At 35.9% G+C, this 20633-nt stretch overlaps 1 protein-coding gene across 3 annotated transcripts; it reads left to right on the top strand.

Moving 5' to 3' along the window:
* The first annotated feature begins 1047 nt into the window (after positions 1 to 1047).
* LOC132904813 (cadherin-related family member 2) lies at positions 1048 to 20548 on the top strand. 3 transcript variants are annotated; one of them, XM_060955546.1, is made up of 14 exons: positions 3006 to 3284; positions 3348 to 3474; positions 9695 to 9998; positions 10502 to 10773; positions 11244 to 11408; positions 12404 to 13084; positions 13430 to 13954; positions 14639 to 14991; positions 15130 to 15344; positions 15825 to 16384; positions 16590 to 16898; positions 16997 to 17291; positions 17491 to 19135; positions 19443 to 20548. In XM_060955546.1, the coding sequence occupies exons 3-14, from the start codon at positions 9701 to 9703 to the stop codon at positions 19651 to 19653; spliced, it is 5529 nt and encodes a 1842-aa protein (XP_060811529.1). In that variant the 5' UTR covers positions 3006 to 3284; positions 3348 to 3474; positions 9695 to 9700; the 3' UTR covers positions 19654 to 20548. The 3 variants fall into 3 exon arrangements, with proteins under 3 accessions (XP_060811519.1, XP_060811529.1, XP_060811539.1); XM_060955536.1 differs by lacking the exons at positions 3006 to 3284; positions 3348 to 3474 and adding an exon at positions 1048 to 1333; XM_060955556.1 differs by lacking the exons at positions 3006 to 3284; positions 3348 to 3474 and adding an exon at positions 4802 to 5024.
* The last annotated feature ends 85 nt before the right edge of the window (positions 20549 to 20633 follow it).

The following is a 20633-nucleotide window of genomic DNA, read 5'->3' as shown; positions in this document are numbered from 1 at the left end:
AATTTGAATGATAATTTATAAATTTCTGTTATCTACTGTGCACGTATCTTTTTCTCTGTGAGAATCGCGTTTAAATTGGTTGCGTGAATATGGAAAAGTGGGCAGAGTTACGAAAGTGGACTAACGATAGCGTTAAGAACAAGTATCATTGCGAGACACGAAGGATTGCGGAATGATTATTGTGTATGTTTCGTAGCAATTCCTAATGCCGTTTCGTTCCGTAGTTTGAACTTTCTAGTCTTATATGGGAAAAACGAGGACATTAAGGGACATTAAGGGAATTAATGGATACCGCCGCGTTTCTTACGGAGATGAAAATAGTAGGGATTGTGTAATTGTGCAAAGAGATGCTTTAATGGACTTGTTTTGGCGCTATTGGACGTCGGTGAAAGCAAGGAAAATTAATTGGGAGCTTTAATGGGAAATGGTATGTGATAAATTTCTTCGATTTATTACTAGAATTCTAGTTTGTCATTAGTAGCAGAGAATTTCTGATATACACGACAACGTGAAAGTATTAATTTAGGAAGCAAAAAGTTCTAAAGTAAAAAGTGTTTCACAACATTCAACTTCTGATGAATCTACGATAATTTGTGATCTCAATTTTGCTGCAAACATATTTAAGCCTAGAATACAAATACTCATAACTAAAATTTATGACTAAAATAGGTTTTATTTGCTCCAAATAATATTTTTGATTCTCAACTACTAAATCATTAAACTATGATTCAAGGATAAAGTGAACAATATTATATATATATATATATCATAAAAATAGAAGTTTTCCCGCCAATCAAAAATAACGAAACTAAAATATTTTTTCAGATAATGTCACCAAGGAAAGTTCTCGCTAATTTTTGTCTGGATCCCTTTCGCGTCACAATCCCAGTTACGATGGAACCACGAAAGAGACTCACCTGGCACGTCGAGGTACAAAAGAATCAAAAAGGTTCGCCCCCCTTTCGCTCACAGTTACCGGGCACGGACTGTAGTCTCTCCTTCGCGGCGAGCTGTTTCTCTCTCTCCATTCCTTCCACTCCCATAGCAGAGGCCGCATACCTCCTTAGGATGCAGTATAGACCTGTCCATTGGCTGGCACAGACATCGGTTCTTTTTCGAAACGACAACGACTCATGAAACCGAGAGGATAGAGGATACAAGTCGTGTTAGACACACTCGTGTACCGATGCGTCATGAGGTACGGGTGTATGTACGTGATTTTTTCTAAATGTTATTTTTCAAACGAGTGATCGCCCAAACGGAAATACACGTGGTGTGATGATGAGTTGATACGGTGCTGCGAGGAAGAAGGATCTTGGACCGACTTTATGAGGTAAGGTCCTCGGCAGATGGTATTTCTTTGCTTTCAAGTAATTGATCGAGTCCGAATGAAAGTTCAAAGCAACATTCATTGAATTACTAAACGTTACTTTAATTATCATTCGCTATATTTGTTGGAATAATTTGTCATTTAAGGATCGTTTGGTTTAATAATGTTGTGAATCGAACGGGTGAATATGTCTATCTTCCATAAAAATTCATTGACGTTCAGACACGTCTCGATTTCCTGTTTTTGTTTCAGTCACGTGCTACTATCGAGGTAGCATCCTGAAAACTTGAAACACGCGTTGTTGCGTAGAGTTTGGTTTAGATAGAATACGAATTGAACCGGTAAAAGTGGAGTTATAAATACGTATAAGTCTTGATGAAGTTGAGGCCAACTGTGTAAGGTAACTCTATATCAGGCTCGATCTTACTGGTATTTCCTTGACCTTTATATCGAGAGATAGTTAAAGTCGTTGGCTAGAAACTTTAAACAATCATATCAAATATTTCAGTAGTCTGCGAAAGGCTGGGAAAATGAAAAGTTAAAACCAGGCAGTCTTGTTATCAGGAATGTACATTTGTTAAAGAATATTTTTTACACATTCCTTTCATGTGACTCAGAAATAATAAAATAATGACAAACTATGCCGAACTCCCGTCATCGTTTTCGCCAGTTCGAGGAAAACCAGTCTGACCAGCGAGTGCACTAGTCGAAGTCATGGTTTCAAGGAACCGGTGTCAAGTTCGTGGAGCAGGAAAAGCTTGAATATACATGTATTAACATGTTTAGAGATTAATCGGTTGATTTTCTCGCAAATACCGATCCTACGTTCCTCAAGGTTGCTTGAAAGACATTTCTGCAACTTACAGCTTTCTTGATTGACCAATGAAGACATGATGTACGTTAGATCTTTTCCTCGTAAACATTGTGGTATTTTTATTATTACATAAAACTTAGATACTTGTGCTATTAAATTTCTATACTTATTTCAGTATTCCATCATTCATTAACGCGTTGACCTACGTGCAAATTTTCATTACCTTTGGGTTTTGAAATTTTTTGTTTGCAGATTTCTTAAAAAAATTGTCCACAGTAGGAATAATATATATTAAAGTAACTCTAAACCTGGAAAAATTCCATAATTACTTTCACCACAATAGAATTACTTAATTCCTTAAAACGATGTGTTCCATGTTTTTTAATTTTGTTGCTACTAAAATCATAGTTGTTTCAATAGAATTAATTTTATTTCCTGTAGAAATAGAAATGTAGTTTTATGTACTTGTTCATTTTCATTATATTACAGTAATTGTATACATATACAGCATTAATTTATAATATACTGATTTATTAAACACTTTAATGATTCCAGTGTTAAAGAAACCGTATTAATGACACGTCTATCCGGTACACAGTATAGTCTGGAACAGTAGCGTCTCGTGTAGCAAAAATGCAAAGACAGGGCAGAAAGAAGCGCGTGACAAGATGGTACTTTTCTTAGTCATTCATCCTGGGCATCACCTGGTCACACAGTGTCAGGATGCCAGGCGCGTAACGTAATGGTGTGGATCGTAGAGGGGGCCTCTATAACGGTTTTTTTTCTTCCTCTCGCCGGCTAGTCCGTCTTCCTCTCGCTTTTCTGTGGCCTGCCTTCGCTCTGCCTCTTCTCCTTTCTCGGCGATTAACGAGTCTAGGACGTCGGGACTCGTACGATCAGCACGGAACAGTTAACCGCGCGTACTCGTTTGCTTTTCGCGCAATCCGAAGAGAAAATCGGTATCGCGGATACGAATCAAGCCGGACGCTTTACTCCGAGAAACAGAGAGAATATATCCTACGCCAATGCTGCTGGCCTGACCGGTATCACCGCGATGGCGGTTCGCAAAATTTCACAAGGAACGCGTTTCGAAATGCTTGTTGCCGGTATCGAAAACCAATTACGAGCCGTTCGTGCTTGGTACGCGATTTTTTTTTAGCGTATCTAGGTCAATGAACGAATCTAGGTAACTTATTTGCACAGAAATTCTCTGAGAAATTGGTCTCAAAGGCGAGAATGTGATAGATGTTTGCCACGCGTGAACTCAACTGTGGACTTTTGTAATTTGGGTATTGTTGCGTGTATACACAATGTCTCGGGTGTTTACGTAGTCGGTGCCTAAGCTGTAAAATGGGTATGATAAATATTTGTACAGAATTTTAGATTTTGAGAATTTAGAATTGATTGGGATAAAGTGCTTTAGGTAATGTTGTAATATTACGCTTACATGTAATCTAGGAAATTGTGTAGCTCAACCATGAAAATAAGTAAAAGTTGAGTGGCCGCAATGCTTGAAGAACGTAATTTTATTAAAATAGTATATTCACTACCATTTGCTAGATTCTGAATAATCCTGGTTTTTCTAGGAAATGTGTTGGAGCATTACTAGGATCCTCATCGAATTAATTTGTTTAATTATTATAATAGTAAAACTGCATAAGTTGCAAGTTACAAATTACCAGTGTTAATAAATTCTATTGTATAACAGTAGCAACGATTGACAAGTGAATATTACGAAATATAAAAATCCAGTTCATTGTCTAAATTGTTCTACTTTATATAAAATTTTAAATGTAAACTCCGTTGGCACTTCTCAATTCACTAAAGAAAAGTATTACGCAACTAAAACAAAACAGTAATACGCTGCATTTAAGGAGTTAAGTAATTTTTTAAACGATTATGAATTTATGATCAACTCTTTAAATTCATTTCGAATTATGTAGTATAAATTTTGATCCACATTAACGAACGCGAAATGAACATTACATTATCTTTCTTACGATCGACCTAAAAGGAAAATAATTTATCAAACGAGCGGTTAATGTATTCGAGTTTCTCCGCGACGCGGTGTAGCGTTTTGAGTACATTCGAATATGCATTGCGTTGGAAAAATGGCTAGTACCGTGACATATTTTTCCGCGTATTACTTCAGCAAATTCTATTGTGACACATCACCATGCACCGCGGCGTATAATTTCTACGTAGTATGTTTCATTCACGGGAAACGAACGTGCGGAAGCAAACGCAAAGAGAAAAGCTTTCTATCAGATAGCTCAGGAGTTAATTCTTGCACGGAGCGTCGCAACGCGTAATAAATGGCGAAATACGTTTAGCCGATGATGAAACCGGTTTCCTTGTTGATCGAACAACAGTCCATGAAATTGAGTTCAATTTCAGCGTTTTAACGATTATGTTTTGAAATCGATATGTTTATAGTTGATGAAAAATCATAAAATATTAATAAAGTAATTATTCATTTTGTTGCTGGCTTTGTTTTTCATTTCTGTTTGAAACTAAGTTCATGTTCTTTTAATTGATACATGTGTTGCAATAAAGCAACGAGGAAACAGTTATAACTTTCTCGAGTAGTTGATTATTCAATTTTATAGTATCGCTTTGAACTCGATTATTTTACAGTATTATCTTCATTGATGGCTACAATCAATTCTCTTTACAAGTAACGTCTAAGTGAACAAACCATCACAGTAATAAAATAAGATCGTGATACATTAAATAAATGTATCATCAACTAACTGGATATAAAATCTCGATAAGACAGAATATACGTGTGTACAGATATTGTTAGTTAAAGGCCAAGAATATATTGTTCTTCCCCTATCTAACGAGCAGATCAATTTCATCGTTTCAAATTGATTGAAGGTAACGACCACTTTTATTTCAAAATTGAAGCGCATAGAATGCTTTTATCTTGTTATTTTAATCATGTTTTAAATCACGATGACCCATATAACGAAGCACTAGCAGTTAAACTTTGAACAGCAAATTGCATGCATCGCGGTAGTTACCATCAAGTATAATTCATAAGGAATACAAGACAACGTCATGAACTCGAATTCGTTTAACATCATGAATAATGGGATCATGCATTATTAAATAGAGCATGGCGTTGTTTCTATTTGAATAATTTTGTGTTCTCCTTATCTCCTTTATTTTCATCCTTTTCCATAATCTTAAAAGATTTTTTTCTCATTACAGAATATTTATACATACATATATATGTTTGGGAATCGTGCTGAGTAAATACATTGTGGTCAGCGATCGTTGAGCTTACAATGTAATATTCCGTTTACTATTATTTCTGCGAGATTTCATGGTGTGTTTTATGGCTCGTTCATGGCGAATAGCGAATGGCGAAAGCGCGATCCGTGAATTTCTTCCTGGCTAGAATTGAATCCATCGCATAATCTAGTCGTATCGTTTTATGTTACGTCGCTGATAATTGCAATTACACTGTTCAGAATCTTGGACGAGTCTCTAAACAGAAGTATACTCTTGGTCATGAGTTTTAACGTTCCATGCTTTCTTGCGTTGCGCACATTATAATAGAAATCGTACCAACGTTGGAATACTTCTAGTCTGTTTGTTATTGCTGAATCTATTTAAGCGATTTATGTGAAAATGTAAATTCTTTTGTGTGTTTCGTTGTCAATTTCTCTTCTATACTGCTCAACTGTGAAAAAAGGAAGTAAAATATTAGACGTGTATTATAAATGTAAATGAATTTGGTACTTTTAGAAAGAAAATGGAAATTCTATTCATTATGTAATATTTTAATCATCAAAACCGTTCTTATTATTTCATTAACTATAGTAAGTGTGAAACCATATCAAATGTAGATTTTATTTTATAAAACTCCTGTAAGATAAAAAAAATATTTGAATTTAAGTTAGAGATAGGTAAATCTAAGAATCAAAAATCCAAATTAGTTTACACGCCTAATATAGTAATTTGCTAAGCAAATCACTAATACTATCAGAAAATATAATGAACGTAGTAAGCTGAGAAAACTTTATGTCAATGTGCTACAAATTGCTTCTTTAATAGTTGCAGCCTTTCTCCGTTGTTGGGTAATATAGTGATGCATGAATATTTGAATATAAATAACTTCATAAGGGCTGTAAATATTATCCATTTTGTGTAACATTTCTTGAGTTTTACTATGAGTCAAGATCATAGCAACGTGTTCTTTTGGTGGTATTTAAAGATACTCAAAATTAATCCTGTGATTAAGGTTCCGGTGTGAAGTAATTGTGAGAATTGTTTCAACAAGGTAGCAGGTCTCCTGCCTTTCCTGTATCATACAAAATTTCTAGTAACTTCACATGATTAATAATTAGGTTTGCCGAAGACAATACTTGATAACAACCTTCTGAACACGGAAGTCAACTAGTGGTACGAAGTCACCGGAAAATCGCTAGTATACTGTCCTGTAGTCGTCGCTTGTTTCTCTTCGCAGAATGATTGCTTCCCACGTATTACTTTCAGCAATAGCTGGTTCTCATTGTAGCCTTCAAAATGAACAGTTTCAAAATTCTCAAAATTAAGCAAAAAATTAGACGAAAAGTCACAGGTGATGATGAAAATGAATTCCAATTAGCTATACAAATTATATTTCCCCCAATAAATTCATATAAACGCAGCTTTTTAATCGTACATTATAAAATATTTTATTATTTGTCTATTCTATCATACAGTAAAATATATGTACGCATTTAGAGAAAATTTCAAATTCACAGTTTAAAAATTCCTATATGATGTAAATAATTTACAAGAGTAATTTACGTAACTTTTATGCAATATTTTTATGATAGATACATTTCAAATCTATCTTAATAAAAAGAACAAGCAAACTGTAATTCATAAAAAGAATCAATTGTCAAGAATCAATAATCATATGTGCTTTCATTCTAGTACCTACCTTAATTTTATAGGTAGAAATCATGCTGTGTATTATTTATTCTAACATAACCCATTGTGTTTTAAATTCCGCAATTCATCTGAACGATTTCCTATTAACCTCGTAATCCATCATTTTGCTCCACATACTTGGCCTTTGAATACCAGAGCCTAAATGAATATCGTGGCAGTTCCACTTAAACGCTATAGAAAAATATTATTGGTCGAGTGGTTTTGATTCTGCACGAATTGCTGTCTTGGGTGAGAGTTATGACAGAGGTTGAATAGCATAGAACGCAGTCTGCATTTATCCAAGCCGATGCTGTTGTGCAAGACATTTGTTCGGAATCTGTCTGGAGACTCTACTAGAAAGTTACCGCAGAGTTCTTAACAATCCTGCGTAACATTAATATGCGCTACTCATTGGCTCATGAAATTTCGTATGCTGATCTTGAAATCACGCTGAAATATTATTTTCCGTTTACACTACCAAAAAAAGTCGTATGGAATGCTGCTTTCACGAAAAAATACTTAATCGATTACTACACACTCTGATTAACGAAGATCGCGGTCAGTACTTGCATTCTAAATTTTCTTGTTCGGCGAATTCCAACTTTGATTCGAATCTTTTACGCCTTTTATTATTATATTCCGAAACTATGCGCGTGTATGCAGATCTTTTTAGGAATCCTATCTTACAGTATTTATTAACCTTATTTTGCCTCATACATATTTTTCTATAATATGCATATTTCACTCATACAAGTTTTAATTACAAAGTATTTTTTAATCCTTAAGATTTGAGGTTTATTAATTATCTGAACGTAATTTTCTACTTTTTTCTAATATCTCTTTAAAGATGAGAGCAATAATTACCTTTTTTTGCTAAACCCTACCCATAAAAGCAACGCGATTATCCACCAACACCAAATTCATTCGTACACTTTACAAGCTTAAATTAATTAAAACAGAAGGACGGTACTTAAGGCATAGATAAATGTTCGACGACTAATAGGACAATTTAATTTACGGATCGCAGCACAAGAATACCGCGAACTCCTGAAATGGAATCTGATTTCTAACGGCTTTTCACTGACCGTGTTCACTCGCTGGAAGTCATTCAGTCACCGTACTCAGTGGCTGCACCGCTGGCTGGTGGTTCGCCTGAAAGCATTTTTTCGGAATGCCACAGAAAGAACGCGGCTCGGTCGCTGCCGCGTTTTATATGGGTGGTAACCGGTGGCTCCGATAGATCTTTGCATCCTCCGCAGTATTTAACCATTTCCTCTCTCCTGCCCACTCGTCTATGCGTCGCATTTTTCCAACAGAGACCGCGAACATTGATCCCAACAACGTCCAAGAAACAAATGCACGTACGCTTATTTCAGATGGCTCTCGAGCTCGCCTATGGTTAGCTTCTTCCCGATAGTTTCCTTCCTAGTTGAAGACGTTGATCGAACTATTATCTGAGTGATGTCTATTTGCTGTGTAATTAATCGTTGTTTGGATAGAAAGTGAGTGGTCTTGTAGGTATGTGGAGATATAAAGTATCACTATACATGGAAATATATAAATATCACTAGAGTGTGGACGTTTATAGAAATTTAGATATTTGTGAATGCAGTTAGAGAAATAAAATGTAACCAGACTTTGTTTCACCTATTAGCTTTTATAACAAGAGCACGTTTTTTCTATATACTTTAAATTAGTTTGAATACTTTTGTATAAAATTTGTGTGGGAATATACGGGTAATTTGAAACCGAAGTTTCACAACGATTATTGGTCATATAATTTATCGCTTGTCGTAATTGTTGATAGATCATAAAATTTATTGTCCTTTTTCTGTCTGTTTCTTAAATTTTTGTAGTCAGTTTTATAGGAGAAAACATTACCATGAACGCGGAGATGTTGTTTTTGCATTATTTAAAGCGGTACAATTATTAAGATACGCTTGTTTCGATGACCGGAAGTGAACGGAATCGTGACGAATCGCAGTGTAGGAAGTGTTCACCTTTCACGCAAGAAAGAACGCGCTTTTATGTATAAAACTTCATGTTTCAATTTGTTTAATGAAAGTTCCAAGCATAAGCCGCGGAATTGTTCTTCTTACACCCAACATTTTCATCTTTGAATCCACTTTCTAATCGTCCACTAAATAACCGTTATTCAACGAATGCAACGTCAACCACTGATGCTAATGATGGTCCTTGTGCATATCTGTAAATAGCATTAAGATTGTTAATTTACATTCTCAGATTATACAGTGAAAAATGAAAGACAATGGTCTTGCGATGTCAAACATCTCACGATAATTAAAGAACCTCTAATTATAAAAAGAACAAGTTTCCAACGAGCTGCAATTGGATCTTAGGCTTGGTGAAAATGGAGGGATGAAAATTGTTAACATTTTCCATACTAAAACTATGTGATCTGACAGATTTAGATTTTAAATCTATTAGAATCGTTTTAAATCGTTAAATTTTAAATCGTTAGTAATATAGATCGGTTGAATCGCAAATGTACTGAAAATATATTTTTAATGTAAAATTCCTAAAAATATCGCATCAATCGTCTGTATCTAAAAAATTAAAAGTAAAAGAATATTTAATATATTTGTTTCGTTAACCCGCAGGTGACGATGTGGACAATTTTGCTCTTCACACTCTCCACGTGGTCTTCGTCATGGGGTCAGGTGATCAACAGAGCGCCGCATTTCGTGCAAGGTGGAGACATGGCCAGACTGGCCGTGTCAGAAGGCACACCTCCAGGTGCACCTGTATACACTCTTCAAGGAGAAGATCCGGAAGGATCCAAGTTACATTATTCGATCAGTGGTGAATACTTCACGGTGAATCGGGACAGTGGTGTCGTTGTTTTAAGAAAGGCGCTAGATAGGGAGACCCAGGATTTAATCGAAGTGATCATCAGTATAACGGGTAACTACATTGTTTTTATAGATATTCCGTTACAGTGTTACTGTAGAATATCAATGGATAGATGATGGTATTTGTAGAGCATTAGATGACCGATACGCTGGCGGAATAGTGATGACTCGATTGTGCAATTGAATTTCGGTGAAGTTTCTTTTCTATATTCATTACGCGACTATACCTTTAAACTTTTGATTTCAGTCTTTATTTGAGAGGCTCGGTAAAGAAATTATACAAATATCTTTGAACAATGAGATATACATAAGAATTGATATAAAGAATTATTTTAAAAATTTCTAGGCGTCCATGAGTATATATAGAAATAATATCATTCATAAATTTCTTCAATGAAAATACGAACGTAGCTTTTTTCACTTGTATCACTTCTTCTCTAAGCAACTCAATTAATCAAACAATATTCCTTATTTCCTTGTGTTAAAACATAGATTTTTTATTTACCAGACAATGAGAGATATCTACGAGTAATATTAAAATCAATATTCTATTAGACGAAGGGATCGCAGGATCAGAACCCAACACAGTATCCCTCCGACGCGAGATAGCGGTGTTAGATGAGAATGATAATCCACCGGTATACCACGGCAGACCTTATGCAGCCAGGGTGCCAGAAAGCGCACACGTGGGTGGTCTTCTAGTTCCACCTGGTACGATCACGATCACGGATCGCGATGGTGGTGTAAACGCGGATATTCACGTGCAATGTGTCTCTACGTCGCGAGACGATGATGTCTGCGAGGTCTTCAACGTTTCTACAGAAAAGGTAGAAACCTTGACATTTCATTGTAACAAACAATTCGTAGCGATTAACTAAATGTAATTACTATCCAGAATTTTTACTTGTGTTCTACATTTAGTTTTGCTTACATTCTCAGCTATTTGCTTCTCTACATTATATCATTTCCAAGTTTCCAGTTAATTACTTCTTTACATTCTACGATCTTTCTAAGATCTCGACTATATCTTCTCCAGATCCTATTATATATATTTTTACTTCTCTATATCCTACACGCCAAAATTCTCAACTATTCAATTTTTCTATATACTATACTATCCTTAAATTCTTAAATACTTACTTTCAATACTTAAATTTCCCTTCTATCATTTATTCAGCGAAAATATCATTAAGTTAAGAAAAAATGCCAATTATTTACATCCTATGCTCGAGTTTCTCTTCTACGATCGTTCAACGAAAAGTCGATCAAGCCTATAAATCAAGAACTACATTTTCAGCTGACGGAGGGAAAATACGACGTACAGATCACCCTGTCGAAGTCTCTGGACTACGAGAGGAGAAACTCGTATTTGATCAACCTCTTGGCTGTAGACGGTGCCAGCGATATATCGAAAAGGTTACAGGCTAGGGCAACAGTAGCCGTGGACGTTCTCGATGTTCAGGTAAGTGGGTCTCGACCTAACCGCGGATGTAACTGTACATCCAGTGTGATCATTCCGTATTGGTTAGTAAGATCGTTGACGATAATCTAAGCAGGAAAGCGCAGGCCGTTACCTAGTGACTCTGTTCGTGGAACGTCCGATTATGTGTACGCGTTGTTCGCGAAATAACTTTCACCAGAACGGTAAACGTTTTACTTCGTTCGTTCGTTCGTTCTAATACAAACTTTAATCATTCTCGAAATCCTCCGTTAGATAACGGTCTCAAATTCTTTTAATTAATTCCTGAAAATCGTGAGAATCACTCCAGAGAAATAAAAAACTAAGTAAGATGGTACTAGTGATATTTGACAGTAGATTATAGATATTTATTTATCTTTAAATCAATAGATTATAGATATTTATTTATCTCTAAATCAGTAGATTATAGATATAGATATTTTGTTAAAATACTGTTAAAACACTGTTCACGGTTGAAGAGTTGGCTACCAGTAAATTTTAAGAACGAAGCACACGTATTTTTGTTAAAATAGTTGGTTGAAATAGTCACATTTATAAATCAGATAATTCAACATGGTGATGCACGAATTTGGATATACTAGTACAACTATTGTAACATTTTTATTTCACGATTGCTATAATGCTAAATAACTGTATTTTCGGTTTAAATATTGTACAAATATAAGTATTACTATGAGAGTATTATTAATTAAATACAAGACCTAGAATATAAAATTCTTTACCAAAAATTATCGGTTGGCGTTTGAAATTAAAACTTTTTACGTGAAAGGCGTAACAAACGTAGTAACAGATTTCAAAGCAACAGGCGTAGTTTTGGCAGTACATACTGTGTTAGTAGTATCTTTGATCAAAAGCTGAAGTCAAATAAGCAGGATACATCTCTTGCTCCAGTACCATCCACTAGCAAACCATTGAATCAGGGATTTACGTTTACTACGGATTGCAAATGATAAATAAATTGCATAAATTGCTTTCAGGATCAGCCGCCCGTGTTCTTGAACGCGCCGTACAGCGCGGCACTTCCGGAGAACACGCCAGCTAGTCACACAATCCTAACAATCAGAGCGCGAGACGGTGACACGGGTGAACCTAGAGTTCTCCTATTAACTCTCGAAGACGAGGAATCAGGCCACTTTGATCTCGACGTATCGAGAGAGGGTGACGTGACAGTAGGCAAACTGGTTACCACCAACATTTCCCTCGATCGAGAGGATCCTAGAATCCTACAAAATGGTGGGATTTATACGTTCCAAGTGAAAGCTACGGAATTAATCAATAACGAGATCCCAGCAGACACTGCAACCTCGATTGTCACGATAGTCGTCACAGATGTTGACGATTTGATGCCTGTGTTTAACGAGAAGTACTTCAATATAAAAATTTCAGAAGACATAGGTAAAGGTACACCTTTACCGGGATTAAATATGATAGCGAGTGACGGAGATGTTGGAGAGAATGCGAAGTACAGATTGGCTCTTAGAGATGCGCCGGATTATCCTGGAATTAGCAAGGCTTTCGTTGTTAGTCCCGAGGAAGCTCAAGGTCGTGTGCCAGTTGTGGTTAAAGCAAAAGACGTCAATGTCTTGGATTATGATGTGGATGACCCCGCTAAAAGGCAACTCGAGTTTGAAGTTGTTGCACTGGTTGCAAATGAAGTGGTACGAATTTTTCGTCAATAACTTGTAAATAGATCATGGGCTTTTATGCATTTACGAAAAATTTGAAGATATACTATAAAAAATATACCATGATATGCAAGAATATATAAGAATATAACATACAAATATAATATGATATACTTGAAATGATGTTTAGTGGATAAAATAAATTTCTAAAATAAATACTCCTAATCTATATATAAATATTTTTAACACAGTAATAGATACATTCTTAACAATCCCTAGATTTGTTTCTGTAGAACGTCTTATCTTTGGTCATATGCACATAAATATTTTTATAACAATTGATGTATGAAAAGTAATATATTAATAAATAAATTTTAGGTGGCCACAAGTAGAGTTCACGTAGAGTTAATGGACGCCAACGATCACAGTCCAGAATTCTCTCAATCGGTGTACAAACTATCTGTGCCAGAAGACGCGGAAATAGGCACACGATTCGGCGATGTGTTCGCAAGAGACTACGACAGTGGTTCTTTTGGTGAATTGACTTACACTCTACGTGGTTTCGGAGCTGACAAATTCGAAACTAATCTAAAAACAGGTGGAGTCTCGGTAGCAAAACCATTGGACTACGAAGCTCAGAAATCATATTCATTGACGATGGAAGCTAGAGATGGAGGTGGAAGAGTATCTGCTGTGAATATTTTGATAGAATTGGACGATGTTAATGACAATAAGCCAGTATTTGAACAAAACGAATATACGAGAACTGTCCGCGAAGGAGCAACAAGTTTCGATCCACAGATGTTTGTTAGAGCCACTGATGTCGATGGTCCAGCACAGGGAAATGGGAAAGTAACGTACTCCATCAGTTCGCATAACAGTATGACGAATGATGTTTTCAAGGTACGTGTTGTTGTCAGATAAATATGAAAGAGTAAAAATAGATGAAATAAGCTTAGGTATAATCAGAGGCGGATCTACCTTGGCGCCAATGACACAATAAGATTCGGGCCTCGGAACACCGTGGAGGCCCCAAAAGTGGTTGCATAAAAGATTAATAAACGATTATCAGAATCATATAAAATACATCTGTTAGTATCCAAGGGGCGGGATAAAGATTTTAACTTGGTTAAAACGAGCATTCGATGAGTCCATTCTAAAACATTTTGGAGGATCCTTGCGTTTTCTAAAATACGTGAAAAAAAGAAGAGAATCTCCCTCGCTTTCAATTTCGAGAAGTTTTAAAAGCAATTTTGGACTAGCTATCATGCGTATTTTAATTGCTACACATGAAGTTAATATTCACCATCTAAGTGAATATCATATTTTGATAGATTAGCCAAAAGATCTCTAAATGTAAATATTAATTTCCTATTGATTTAAGAAACATCGATTTAGCCAGGTTAAACATTTTTCAATTCGTTTTAGCCCAAACTGATTATTAGCTTCAGGTAGCCAATGCGTTAAATCCATCACTGAGTATAATGAATAAAAATTAGCAATCCTATAAAGTCTTATTTGCATATTGTTATTGTAGGTTATTATTAAAAATTACTTCGTGTACAAAATTAATAACAATTTTTACAGATAAATTCAGAGACCGGAGAAGTGACAATGGCGAAAGCAGTGCGTTCAGACGATACAGAAAGAGGAATTTACGAATTAATAATTCGTGCTACGGATGCTGGAATGCCGCCATTATATTCCGAAGCAAAATTATCAGTCAGGGTCGGAGTACCTGGAAACCAAAAACCCATCTTCCGTGGAAATTACAAATCTAATGTACCAGGACCTAGCACTTACCGAGCAAGATTGTTAGAAAACGCTTCGCCAGGAACGGAAGTCATTAGAGTCGTAGCAAACGATCCTGACGGAAGAGACAACTTGTTGCAGTATCACATTGCTTCCGGTGCTAAAGATAATTTTGTCATAGACTCTAGGTAATTTACACCATAATTTACATCTCTATAATTCATTAAAGACAATTTTCGTAAATGCTTCTTCCGATAAATGTTTCCAGAGATCCAAAATAATATATTGTAGATATTAAATATTAAAATCTGTTATGAATTGTTTAGTTCTGGTGTTATCACGGTCTCACCGGATGCTCGTTTGGATTTGGAAACCGGAGGAGAAAAGTACGAAGTAATAGTTTACGCCATAGACTCTGGCACACCACTTAGGGAAACCGCTACGACAACTGTTACAGTGAATATGGTAGACGTGAACAACAAACCACCGATGTTCAACGAGTCGACGTATCTCGTTTACGTATCGGAAAGAGCATCTATTGGTAGGTTTGAAATTAATAAAAAACATACAGGATGATTCTTTTGTTAGTTAATTCATAGGCAGTAATAAAAGTAGTGAATCGCATACTATCGTTCTCACTTTGTACATAGTGGTGCATGAAAGTTTCAGGCTAGATAAAATGTCCATTTTATACTCTTTCAAAAATGATATTTAAAAAAGTTTCCGATAATATTATATAACTATATGGTAGCGTCCATTTGTTCTACTGAGATCCTTTACGTGTCACGTCTTTATATTCAATATTAGCAACAAATTTTTCACGTATTATTTTTAAAATATAAAATGAAAAATCTTTCTGGTCGGAACTATCTTGTACATCACTATATATAAAAATAGAAGAAAAGTATGTGGTTCTCGGTATGATTATCGATACAGTCCTTATGTTAACTAGCGGCAGGATCATGTAATATTAATTACAACAGAAAGAATTCAGTGCTGATAATTAATAATCGTTAAACAGGTGAACCAGTATTGAAAGTAGTAGCAACAGACCCAGACTCAGACGCTTATTTGGAATATTCTTTAGTAGAACCCATCAGGGCTGTCGACAAAACTGGCGTAGCTCTGAAGAGCACAACTTCCTATGATTACAAAACAGCGTTTCGAATAAATTCCATGACTGGTTTAATTACAGTAAATCGTGTGTTAGATTATCAAGTGGCTGCAGTAGTCATTTTGACGGTTCAGGTGCAAGATTTGAACGCCGTCGTTGATAAGGAGAAGCAGATTACGAATGTTGAGGTGACGATTTATATCCAAGCTTATAGCGACGACAATCCAACGTTTACGAACCCAGGATGGTCGCCTAATAACCCCACAATCAAGATTTCCGTGCCAGAGGAACAACCTCTTGGAACTACTTTGCTAATGCTATCAGCTAAAGAACCAACTACTGGTTATGCTGTTCAAAGGTTTGAATTGGTGAGGGAAGATGATGATGAAGGGTATGTGAATGTGGGTGTTCAAAGTGGAAACGTTGTTTTGAGCAAGCGGCTGGACTATGAAGTTCTGAATCAAAAGGTAAATTTTAGTTTTAAAGCTAATTTTTTATATTCATTTTAATCTAATAATCTAATTAATCTAATAAATTCTAATTTCTAAACTCGTTTTTAGTATTTAGTCTTGTTCTATTTGTAATTAAATTTTTCAAATTATAATTTTAAAATTAAGTTCCTGTGTCTATACATAATTATGTTTTGGGATTTAAATAGTTTGTGATTTTCAGTTCATTCGATTTAAAGTACGAGCGTTAGCGAGAGATTACGAGATAACAAGAAAAATGTCGGAAGCCAACTTGATAGTCGAAGTGCAAGACATGAATGACAACAGTCCTATCTTTACTCAAAAGGATTACAAAATTTCTGTATTAGAATCGGTAAAACCCCCAAAGATTGTATTGAACGTCAGAGCTACGGACATGGATAGTTCCAGCACGGAACAGGAAGTTAAGAGAGGATACGGTGAAGTGAGATACTCTTTGGTTGGAGAAAACGCTAATATGTTCGAGGTGGAACCAATAACTGGTAACATTCAGGTAAATAAATTTATTTTTATACATTTTACTAAAATTTAAGTTACATTCATTATATCTATGTTATATTAATTTGAATATTTCTAATCTTATTTGTATAGATTGCAACCAATACAACACTTGACAGAGAAAAACAGTCAGTCCTTCGTTTTTACGTCGTTGCATCAGACATGCCTCAAGGTGGAGCAGAACAGAGAAGCACCAGAGCTTTGGTGACTGTAGATGTTTTAGACGTCAATGATAATGCTCCAAGTTTTGAGCAAGAATCTTATACAGCTGTAATACCCGAGAACGCTTCATCAGGTGTCAGTGTAGTGAATATTACTGCCACAGATCCAGACGAAGGCAATGGCGGAATAATCAATTATGAAATCATTGACGAGGGCGAAGCAAGTGGTAAGCAAGAGTATAACATTTTTTCTGTTTTCAAAGTACTAATATTTTTTCTTTAACTCTTCGATCGTAATGAAAAATTCGGAATGAACAATAATTATTTCTTTATCGTCTCTGTAAAAGAGTTAAATGTTTTAAATTTTGAAATACGATCAATCGCCAAGAAATTCTAAGATTAATTTGTGAATTATGAAAATTCTAGGACTGTTCAAAATAAATCACACAACTGGCGAAATTTATTCTGCTCGAGAATTGACAGGCAAAGGAAGGACAGAGCCATACATAATGAGAATCAGAGCTCAAGATGGCGGCGTGCCAGAACTCTATTCTGACGTAATTCTGACACTTTACATCGGTGATGTAGTCAGCAATGATGGCGTACCTCTTTTCATCAGACCCACCCTCGAAGAAATAGCTCACATAGCTGAAAACTCAACCATTGGTAGTCCAGTGTTCCAAGTCGTAGCTTCAGATCCCGATGATCCGAATTTACCAAACGGAAAGATCACTTTCAAGTTTCTAGAAGATGGAAACTTCGGTAAAGACGCGAGTGCCTTCAAAATAAACAGTGAAACGGGTCTAATTACTACCAAGAAATTACTAGATCGAGAAACAAAGGATAGTTATACGTTGATATTAGTTGCTCAAGACTTGGGAAGTCCTCCTCAGCAGGCAACCAGAGTTCTTCAAGTCCTAGTGAATGATATCGACGATCATAAGCCTCATTTTAAAAGAAACTTAGACAGTTCACCTATAGAACTGACGATATTCGAAGAAGAACCAATTGGAACAAAAGTTGGCGTGATCGAGGCGATTGACGAAGACATCGGAGAAAATGGAATGATCGACTATTCAATTATCTATGGAAACGAAGCTAGGCTGTTTATTATAGAAAGACTCGAAAACAATTCGGCAGTGGTCAAATCAAACGGTCGACTCGATAGAGAGACAGCTGATCGTCATTTGCTAACGATTAAATGTTTCCCCTTTTCCACAAAGAAGAGTGACATCGTTCCAAAACCTTACAATCGACAAGATCCTTCTGAAAGACAAATTCTTGTCAAGATTTTGGATATCGACGACAATAAGCCAAAGTTTAAAAAGGAGAATGTCACATTGGGTGTCCGTCTAAATGTTCCAATAGACACAAGTCTCATCACTCTGGAAGCTTTCGATGCTGACTCTGACGCTCTTCCAATTAATTACAACAGGGGCAAAGCTTCTTTCACTTCCCTCGTTGATCCTTCTATGTCTAAACGGGAGATTCCCTCGCATTTGTCTTTGAATCCTCAAACTGGAGAACTCAGAACTACTGGTTCCATGACCAGTTACGCAGATGGTTACATGGAAATCATTGTCTCGGCCAATAACTCAGTTACACCAGGCAGAGAGACGAATATCACATTGAGGATATTTCTGCTGCGTGACAGAGACATGTTGAAGTTCGTGTTTTCGAAACCACCTGTAGAGGTTAGAAAGACTCTGGAGGATTTTGAGAAATCTGTGCAACAAGCTTTGTCTTTACCTATAACTGTCAATGTTTACGATACGCAGTTTTATTCGAAGGAAGATAATTCTCTGGATTTCTCTTCGACCAGTTCTTGTTTTCAAATGGTTGGAAAGGAAGCATATGATTTGGACGAAATGAAAGCTCTTCTAACTGATCCAAAGAACGAGGAATTGAAGAAAGTTTATAGGACGTATCACGTGGAAAAGGTGCAACATTGCGCTGCCATGGTAGCTAGAGCTGACGCCTCGATGACGCAGATGTGGGTGCTCGCCATCGCGGTTCTTGTTGGCATTGCTACGGTGATTTCTAGTTGTGCGCTTTGCTGCATGCACGCCAAGTAAGTGTTCATGATTTTCTTGGACTTTTTCGACTTGTAAGAGGAATTAGATATATTTTCGAATGATCCAAATTTTTAAATGCTATTATTATATACACTATCGATCAAAAGTTTGGAATCACACTATGTCTTCTATAGATTTTCAGAATGTAGAAAAAATTAAGAATTTAGGAATTTAATTTAAAATTCCAACTTAGAAGTTCGTTATCTTATTACACATATATTATCTGTAACCACTATCTTCTCTTAACAACAAGTAATTGAATTTTGAGAAGAAAATTATAATTAGTTTAATTGTTCCTTCCAGGTACAAACGACAACTAAAACACGCCCGTTTGCGTGATCAGCCTCGGCCGCCATTAAGTTACGTCTCTTCCGGTCCAGGGATGGTCAGTGCCACATCACATACAACGCTGGGACCTGGTACCATGGTTTCTCTCGGACCACACGAAGGTCCTTACGAATGGGGAGCGGATACAACTCTCTATCATCCGAGTACTCTCGGTTCCAGGACGTAAACAAGTAGACGATGACTGAACAGCATGAAGATTTTCATTCTTCTGTACAGAAAACGCCTTGAGAAAGATCTTTTAGCTCAGAACCGAGATTTCGATGGATAAGTATTTGTATCACTTCGATATTACTTAACGAGCATGCCATATTGAGATTTTATTTCCTAAAAGTATTACTGGAAGAAGAAATACCAAGGAAGTGATGTATGATACGAAATGGAAACAATAATTTGAATGCTATATTAACAATAGAAACGTTGAACATAAGCATTCACGAGAAATTAGATATTTCCTCAATCAAAAAATCTCTAAGATGAATATATCTGATAACCATAGTTACGAACGTCAATCAAAGATAGAGTACAACTATAATACTTGCTCGTAGCTATTCGTTAGTTTTGAATGTTATTTTAAAGCAACGAAACTTATTCAAGGCATGTGGCTTGGCAGGGAATTGTTCAAACGCACAATGTTATCAAAATCAGTGAATTTATTCATTCAATGGGAACGAGAAAAATCGTGGATGACGTTTCAAGAACTGACAATGCGCTTTTCTCGCTGGAAACGCCCGAAGCATACGAATAAACTGTATTATAGTCATTTGCGGTGTCATCGAGGAAATTACGAGAATCGTGCAACGAAATTGACGAATGGTGCTATAATGTAAGATCGAGAAATTCGTGCCAAAATACAGGGACACGTGTAAAGTGCGACATTATTTAGTATTAAGTGAAACTAATTTGCGTGAATTGTATATTTCTTAGACTGTACACGGATCTGATTTACAAAACATTCGCGACATTATCATAAAAAATGCGCGTCCGCTATTGTAATATATGCAGTATTTAAGGCTGAAATAAAAACTGTACATTTGAGTTATGTTTATAAAAAAAGAAAAATATCGCTGTCTTTTTTATATATACCAATTTGGATACATTAACATTTGTAAGATCCTGAATCAACTTTCGAATCTATTTAATTTACAT

Source organism: Bombus pascuorum, chromosome 1, assembly GCF_905332965.1.
Source record: "Bombus pascuorum chromosome 1, iyBomPasc1.1, whole genome shotgun sequence".
NCBI lineage: Eukaryota > Metazoa > Arthropoda > Insecta > Hymenoptera > Apidae > Bombus > Bombus pascuorum.
This window is presented reverse-complemented; position numbering and strand designations above follow the sequence as displayed.

Bases quoted from the DNA above. Each gene is read 5' to 3' on its own strand.
- LOC132904813 (XM_060955536.1), top strand. From the start codon at position 9,701: ATGTGGACAATTTTGCTCTTCACACTCTCCACGTGGTCTTCGTCATGG. The intron at 13,085-13,429 runs GTACGAATTTTT...AATAAATTTTAG, and splicing joins CACTGGTTGCAAATGAAGTG to GTGGCCACAAGTAGAGTTCA. The intron at 19,136-19,442 runs GTAAGTGTTCAT...TGTTCCTTCCAG, and splicing joins CTTTGCTGCATGCACGCCAA to GTACAAACGACAACTAAAAC.